This window comes from Prunus dulcis, chromosome 7, assembly GCF_902201215.1.
Source record: "Prunus dulcis chromosome 7, ALMONDv2, whole genome shotgun sequence".
Lineage (NCBI taxonomy): Eukaryota > Viridiplantae > Streptophyta > Magnoliopsida > Rosales > Rosaceae > Prunus > Prunus dulcis.
The window spans coordinates 19,303,023-19,311,086 of record NC_047656.1 but is presented as its reverse complement, the minus strand read 5'-3'; the positions used below and the strand labels follow the sequence as shown (position 1 = coordinate 19,311,086).

At 40.1% G+C, this 8,064-nt stretch overlaps 2 protein-coding genes across 3 annotated transcripts; one reads left to right on the top strand and one right to left on the bottom strand.

Annotated features, from left to right (window-relative positions):
- Positions 1 to 291: 291 nt before the first annotated feature.
- LOC117634142 (transcription initiation factor TFIID subunit 15) lies at positions 292 to 4,669 on the top strand. 2 transcript variants are annotated; one of them, XM_034368077.1, is made up of 3 exons: positions 292 to 589; positions 3,002 to 3,302; positions 3,813 to 4,669. In XM_034368077.1, exons 1-3 carry the CDS (start codon positions 403 to 405, stop codon positions 4,417 to 4,419), a joined length of 1,095 nt encoding a protein of 364 aa, XP_034223968.1. In that variant the 5' UTR covers positions 292 to 402; the 3' UTR covers positions 4,420 to 4,669. The 2 variants fall into 2 exon arrangements, with proteins under 2 accessions (XP_034223968.1, XP_034223969.1); XM_034368078.1 differs by lacking the exon at positions 292 to 589 and adding an exon at positions 656 to 1,679.
- A 339-nt stretch (positions 4,670 to 5,008) lies between these two features.
- Positions 5,009 to 6,723, bottom strand: LOC117634439 (methylthioribose kinase-like). Its single transcript, XM_034368554.1, has one exon. It carries the CDS (start codon positions 6,607 to 6,609, stop codon positions 5,347 to 5,349), a length of 1,263 nt encoding a protein of 420 aa, XP_034224445.1. The 5' UTR covers positions 6,610 to 6,723; the 3' UTR covers positions 5,009 to 5,346.
- Positions 6,724 to 8,064: the final 1,341 nt, after the last annotated feature.

Below are 8,064 nucleotides of genomic sequence, written 5' to 3'. Positions count from 1 at the left end.
AAGTGTATAGCCATGCGGCAATACTCTTGAAATATTCTATTTAAATAGTATAGCCGAGCGGCGATACTGTTATACTATTCTATTTAAAAAGTATAGCCGCACGGCTATACTGTTAAAATGTTTATTTATAGGCTATACTCTTAAATTATTGTATTTGGGACAGCAGATCTCAACTCCCAATTAAACACACACACACACTGTAAAAATAAGTATACGAATAACTCATATACGTTACTATTCATATTCCTTAAACACCCCTATCCTCATTATGTCAAACCAGGAATACTGTCACCCTTCTCCGTAATTTCAAACAAAGTTCTCATACCCACTTCTAGGGCTTGCATTACCCTCGCACCTCTGTCTTGCGACTCATCGCTATCGAACAGCGAAGCGTACAGAACGATGGGGTCAAGGGACAAGGACCAAACGACATCGCATCATCAGCCTCTTCTGAGCAGCCTTGTCGTCCGGCCCTCCACCAGCGACGGCGGTGGCGATGGAGCTGGCCGTGGCAGCGATTACGAGCTCGGCGAGGTTCGCCGTGAGCCTCCTCAGTACACTCGTTCGGATCGTTACAACGATGATCCTGGTTCGTCTCTCTATTCTCAGCTTCCATTTTTATTTGTTATGGTGATTTTTGCCCAAATTGGATTGATTACTAGTGCTTTATGAATTTGTGTGTTCTTATTTTGGTTTTGTTATATGCCATCCTCTTTTCATTTTGTTATTTTGTTGTACTTAATTTGATTCGTCGTCGGATTTTATCATTTTAACTTATAGATTCAATAATCATAATCATTCATTTATTTGTGGTGTGTGTTTGAAGTGCAACTTGTAAAACAAAGAGGTTCATGTCATGGAATTTGTTTTTTATGCTTCTATGAGCATAGATTTTGAACTATATCAATTTTGTGTTAGAACTTCTTAGTTCATCAGTAATTGATTTTTGAAGCTTAGTATATGCTTGATCATATTTATGATTATTATAAGCGATTACGGTGAATATTGTCCTATTAGTTGTGATAGTCATACAACAAATGGGTTTCTGGGTTTCTTGAACCTTTTGTTTGTTTACACTGCATGTCGAGCATGTGGATCTGTAACCGCTTATAGAGTGTCAAACTGTGAATAAATTCTGCTATTGTGTCTTACAGCTCTGAATGTGCCTGCAAGAACTTGAATCTTGAGGAAGGCATGTTGGTGTGAGTGCAGTCTTGGATCATGGTCTGGGGGAATTGTTTTTCATATTGTGGGTATTTTTGTTTGTGGGAGATTCATGGGAATCGTATATGATGTGTGAACTCGTGGGTTGCTGCATCAATGAATATCGGTTGCTGGGCCTCATTTTGTTGTATTGCCTATGATTGTGGTATTTGTCTGAATTTTTATGGGATTGATGATTAGATTATCGGGTTCATATCAAATAAGAGTTCATTGAAATGCCAATCAAAACTGGAAGTTTGAATGGGATTTATTCTTAAGAATTTCGGGGCACATGACGTGGTGCAAGCATTGTGGGGAACTTAACACCACTGACAGTATCATTTTGGTTATTTTGAATTGCAACCAACAGTAAGGATGGTTTACTTGAGATGCTGCTGGAAGATGGAAAATTTGGTTATCAATTGCAAGATGGTGGAAATTCAGTTCGGTTAAGGGGTACTGAATTTACTATGTGGGTATGTAACACTAAGGAAGATGTGTTTCCTGGGTAATGTTGAGCTTTTCTTGTTTCCTTGGTTTTGTGCTTCTTTGCTTTGTGGTTGGGAATTGTGTTTGATAGTGGTGGTTTTGTTTCGGTCTCATGTTTCATTTTCCTTTTTTATTTTCTTCAGATGCCTTTATAGGATTAGTGGATGGTTATATAGTCACTAATATGAGTTTATACTTCTCAGCATTGTTAAATTTGGTGTAGAGTGCAGGAACATTCGGGAACTTCTTTTAGTATGTTCAATTCTAGGTTATCATGTATGTTGTAGGTTTTTGCCGTCTTTATATTTTCTGGGAGGTTAACTGCTACAGACAATGGCTGCAGAACCCTTCAGCTTTTGGATGATAATTTCTATCCCCCTTTCTACTTTTAAATCCCACTAATTACCTATTCGGGTTGAGCATGCATCAATTGTTTCATCCCTCTATGCTGTTCAGAATGGTTATGCATCGCAGTTCAGTTGCAAGTTTATGAATCTTAGTAGAATCAGGGGTTTTGAATTTTTATAGGAAGATGCGAAGATGGTCTCTGAAGAAATGAACAAATTGGGAGTGGGTAAATTGTAGAAGTATTTGGAGGCTTGAAGTTCAGTTGGTGTTCTTATTGGGCAGTTCATTTCATGTGGGTGTGCACTATTGGTTTCACTGCTACTTGTTGCAGTCATGTTTCAACTGAAGGTCTTGGAACTAATTTGTACTGGGATTATTGTTATCTGTGCTGGATTAGTATCAAGTACCAATTAGGTGCATATACATCTTCTTTATCTGTAGGCTGCATCTTCTTCCTTATCACTGCGAATGCTGTACAAGGTTATGGTATGGTTACTCCAGATTCATGATTGATGGGGTTTTTCAGATATGTAGGTTAAAAATATGTGGCAAGCTTGTAATGGTTCATATGGTAGATGGATGTGGCTTTTGAAAATATAAAACTGTGTAATTTGATTGTTCTCGATGGTGAGCAGTTACCCTATGTGTTGAGGACTGTGGGGTTGAGTAAACATGCTTGTTGCTGTATTTACTGGTATTATGCGCCAGTTGTTTGAGAAGTAACAAGGGCAGTTATTGTCTGAACTTCTTATTCTCTTCCACACTTATATGATGTTTCTTTTAACTACCACAATGAAGAGATCCTGAGTGATGGTAACAGCCCTTACAAACTTTGAAATGATCCTATGGAAGTTTCAGGGTCACAACTCCTAATCCCTCGGCTACTGACATTATAATCCCGTTGTCTGTTTTTCTGTGCAATTGGTGGTTACTTATCTTTTCCATTCACTACCTTCTCCAGGATATAGAATGCGTGCAGGTTCTGCTTCTCCTGTACACCGCAGGGATGCAGATCATCGATACAGTTCTGAGTATGATCATTCAGGTGGTCCCCTACGCGGTCGTGAGTTTGGCAGTGCGCGGGATTCCGGTAGATATCGAGACAACTCACCTCATTATGCTAGAGGAAGGGGTGCTGGCAGACCATTCAGTAGAGGTTTAGATGGGCCAGGGCCTGGCCCTGGGCCATTCAGAGGTGAAGGGAGTAGAAATAATCCAAATGTGCGCCAAAGGCTTGGAGACTGGATTTGTCCAGATCCTTTGTGAGTACATTTTCACCCTTTTTTCTTCTTTGTTTAGGTTTTCCTCGTTGCAACTTGTCAGTGCTATGACTGCATCGATGTTTCTGCTTCACGTGATTCAGTTTTTAAGGCAGGATTTTGAAAAGGGAAGGACAAGAGAGAGGAAAACTTGCATGTAGACTTACAAAATCTTGTTACAAGTTTCAAGAATTTTATGAATATTCAAATCTATTGAGTATAACTCTGCAAAAAAAAAAAAAAAAATCTATTTAGTACAGAAGTGGAGCTCATCCAAGTTGCATGTAATTTCTTGCATTTTAATAAGTTTTCTAGGAACTAATCACAGTGATCAAATTATGAATTTTAATAGCTGTATGTACCATCATGTGAGTTGTTTTTAAGTGCAAGGTGTTCCTGTTTACTGATTGTGGCTTAGGTTGGAAAAAATTTCCTTTCATTTTGCAATGTGAGTTAATGCTTGTAAATATGCATTCATCACGTTCCAATCCTTATATTCTTTACGTGTCTCAGATGTGGCAACCTGAACTTTGCAAGGCGAGAGTACTGCAACAACTGCAACAAGTTCCGCTACGGACCTGGGGGAAGTCCTCGAAGAGGTTATCCCGGCCCACCACCTCCCGGTGGTCCTCCTAGACGCTTCCCTGGTCCTCCAGTTGATCCTCCACTTGGAAGGAGCTTGAATGGTGGCTATAGGTCTCCACCTCGTGGCTGGGCTAGAGATGGCCCTAGAGATTTTGGCGCTGGGATGCCACCTCCAAGGCATGAAGGCAGGTTTCCTGACCATCAGATGCGAAGAGATCGGTTGGATTACTCGGACAACCATAGAGGAAGAGCCAAGTTTGATCGGCCAATGCCCATGGATTGGGGTAATAGGGATCGCGGAAGGGATAGCTTCTTTAATGAACGGAAAGCATTCGAAAGGCGACTGCCCTCTCCTCCTTCACCACCACCACCACCGGCCCACCGTGGCCGATGGGCACATGATGTTAGAGAGAGAAGCCGGTCCCCATTAAGGGGTGGCCCACCGCCAAAAGATTATAACCGGCCTATGTACATGGATCGAGGACGAGATGATCGTCGCGGCATGGGGCGAGGCCGAATTGGAGATGCATATTAACAATAGGCCAGGGCATGTTTTGCTGGTGTAATTTTGTCTCGAGTAGATATCTGTTTCTCATCTAGAGTGTATGGAAGAGTGCGCATAGCTTAGTCCTAATTTTAAGATTTCGTTTTTGAATTGGTTTCTGTGACTTTGAACAGGTTATATGCTCTCTCTTCTGTCAATGTTTCTTGGGTGACGTTTGTCTATATGATGGATATTTCGCTGCTATTCTTGCTCTGTATTTTAGTACTTGAAATCAGTTGAAGCCGACTCTGTATTTTGCTCGGAATCTTCATATCCACAACCCAGTGCAGTAAGATGGGGCCCATTTCTTAAACGCACAAATGGGAAATCATGTTTGTTAAGGCCAGCATTAAATCCACCTTTTTAATGACCATATTGCTTGGAAATTATAGAAAATGGTTGCCTCTTACATGGTTTTTTGGGGGGGGGGGGGGTGTTGGAGGGGGCCAGAAATTGAAATCCTCAAATTTTCCTTTTTGTGGGAAACTAACGTCAGCACTAAATGCACCTTTTTAATGAACAATTTGTTTCTGTTAACAATTTTTAATGAACAATTTGTTTCCATTAACAATTTAGAATGATGATATAACATTAAATGCATTTCTTATTATTATCTAATATAGGTATAATTGGAAATTAAACAAACTTCCAATGCCCTGCCAAAAAGGCCTTATCGTACATAATTTCTTCGTTATAATTATTTTTTTATCAATATTGAAAGAAAATTAAAAACCAGACTTATACGATAATCTGAGGGAGCAATTTATATCAGAATCTGTTGCCGGGCGAGAAAACCAACACAGGATCTTAGGTGCAGGAGGAAACGAACACGGGACCTCGAATGGAAACGAGCACTGGACCTTGAATGGAGATGAACACTTATAACCTGCAATTCGTTTAAGGAACCACTATGCATTATTATTTGCCTTGTTTAATGGCTGAAACAACTTGAGCAATGTTCTGAAATTTTCGCCTCTCATTGAGAAGCAGCTTTGCCAACTCAAGAGCCCTTCGCTCGCAACCCGCCCGTTTGCTAGCATCACTGATCGCCTCAAAATCCTCAACATGCGCCACTCCAACAATTCTCCTTATCATCTTGGCAGCACCAAATCCCAGGGTGTCATGAAACAAATCTTCCATAAATTTCTTTTGCACAAGCTGCTGAATCTCAGAGCTGTTGTAAATCGCAGGCAGATAGGCCTCACCAGAACCATCTTTGTGCTGATCCCACAGAGCTATAAACTTGTTCTGAAAAAGATTCCAAGTGTTCTCAATTGTCCTCAAAATCCAACCTTTGTATGCTTCTCTATCATTCTTTTCATCCGCATGCCCGTCTTGTGCAAAAAAAGCCAAAATCAAGTTGCCCAGAAAAGCACCAACATCAAAACCCATTGGCCCATAAAATGCAAATTCAGAGTCTATAACTTGGGTTGATTCTTGGGTCACCATTACAGAACTGGTATGAAGATCTCCATGTATCAGAGCTTGGGCTCTCTCACAGAAGAGAGATTTCAACTCAGCAACCTCAATCTTCAAAGCCTCATCTTCCCTCAGAGCCGCAGCATCAGAATCAAGATAAGGAGAGGTCCATCGATTATATTCAGAAACTTTATAAGGATCAGAAAAGACGACCTGCTCGGTGAGCCTGCACATCTCCACATTCCCACAAAACTCAGCAACACCCTGTTTGTGCTCTGTTGTGGAATTGTAAATAAGGGAAGTGTAAAACAGAGTCTTCGACATATAATCCGACATGTCTTCCTCCAGCAGAGGGTACTCAATCCCAGCAACCAACCCTTTTCTCAGAATGATATGCGGAGGCTTCAAGTAACGCATTGCAATCAATGACATAGTGCGATCAAAATGATAAACTTCAGGCACGTGGCCGGGACACAAATGACCGTGTTTTTTCAGCGCCGCTGCTTCAAAATAGGCTCGGTCTTTTGACATTGGCCATGCCTCGCCTACGGAACGCACGTATGTAAGAGCCTGCTTGATGACAAAAGAACCAGAAGAACCAACGACGATGAAGACGAAGTTGAGGTTGCCATCTCCTACTTCTTTGATTTCCAAGCCGTTGAGGTTGTTGTGGAGCTTGGAACAGAGAGAGGGTACAGAGTTTATGTAGTCTATGAGGGATGTCTCGTCCAGTGGCCGAAACTCAGAGAAAGCCTTAGCCATGGCTGTTTGATGTCTTGTGCTTTTGGGTTGAGAAGGTACATAAATAGGGAGGTCTGTCTCATCTTTAGCTTGTGGTTCTCCACCCCATTGTAATCATTTTCAATTTATTTGAATAGAATTACATTGACCAAAACAAAAAGGTGACGTGGGAATTAGAATATGGATTGGACAGTGAAGGTTCAATGTTTTGGACTTTGTAAGAGAATTAGGCAATTGGGAGACTTCCTGCTATGGCTGCATTGAACTTGGTCGAGCAAGTAGTATGGATTCATATTTTGACAAAATGTCATAATTAATCTCACAAGTCTGCTTAAGGTTTTGTTAATTTATGACAAGTAATAGTTGGATTTCTTTTTATCATCTCAATGATATATTCGTCTAACGATACTTTTGATGTCATCAACGGATCCATATAATTTATTGATAAGAGCATTTGCGCATTAGTGGTCTCATGTTTAAACCCCAAAGACATCTCCTCCAATTGATTACTGAAAAAACGTTTTTCTTTTTTCATCTTGCAATTTTGGTAAAGTTAATATTAATCAGTTATTTATAATTGAAAAAATTTAAGAGAATTAGAGGAAAACTTTTTTTTTTTTTGAGGACATTTTCTATTGAAAGGGACGATATCATATTAAACTCACACACACAATACGGATGCTAGGACTCGAACTCAGGACCTTGCCTGAGGGAGTAAATACTCAAAACCACTACACTAGTGGGTCATTTGCAAAAACATTTAAAGTCAAGACAAAAGATGATATAAAATGCTTAATAATCAGATTATATTGATCCAATTCAAGGCAAGACGTTTTTGTAATTAATTTAGGATTTGAGAAACAGAATTACATTTTAAATAGACTTATTTTTTTGTTGACATGAATTCAGCACGTTTTTTTGTGTTTCAGTTGAGAAGAGATTGTTCTTCCGCATCCTGTCCGTCCATTCCGTGCTTCGTACCAACTAAGAAAAATCTCCAATCACAAATCATAAAGACTTGTTGACCGAACCAATATTCCAATCCCAATTAACTAGCTACCTCAAAGTCTGCAATTTCCAACACGACATTTTTTAGCGCCAACTCTATTTTATTTACTTCTACCCTTTAACCGTTTTACGGGGCCGAATCTTATTAAAATTAACCCGGTTTTTCACCACCCCAATCCAAATCGATACGTGATCTCTCCAATCACGCAGTCCACCTATACAACACGTGTCAGAATCTCACTCCCGAAAATCAATTTTTTCCCTGGTGCTGTGCCCACAGGATTTTGATTTCCGTAAGATACTTCCATTCACAGTCTCGTCACACCACTTTCACTTTGGTGGAAAATTTGTAATCTTACTAAATCTGACGGTCAACCGCTGACCTTACTCTCTTCTATGAATTCACACCGTCGATTACCACTTTTAACACTCACCGCTAGATCAAACCTAGGATCCCAATCTCACCGT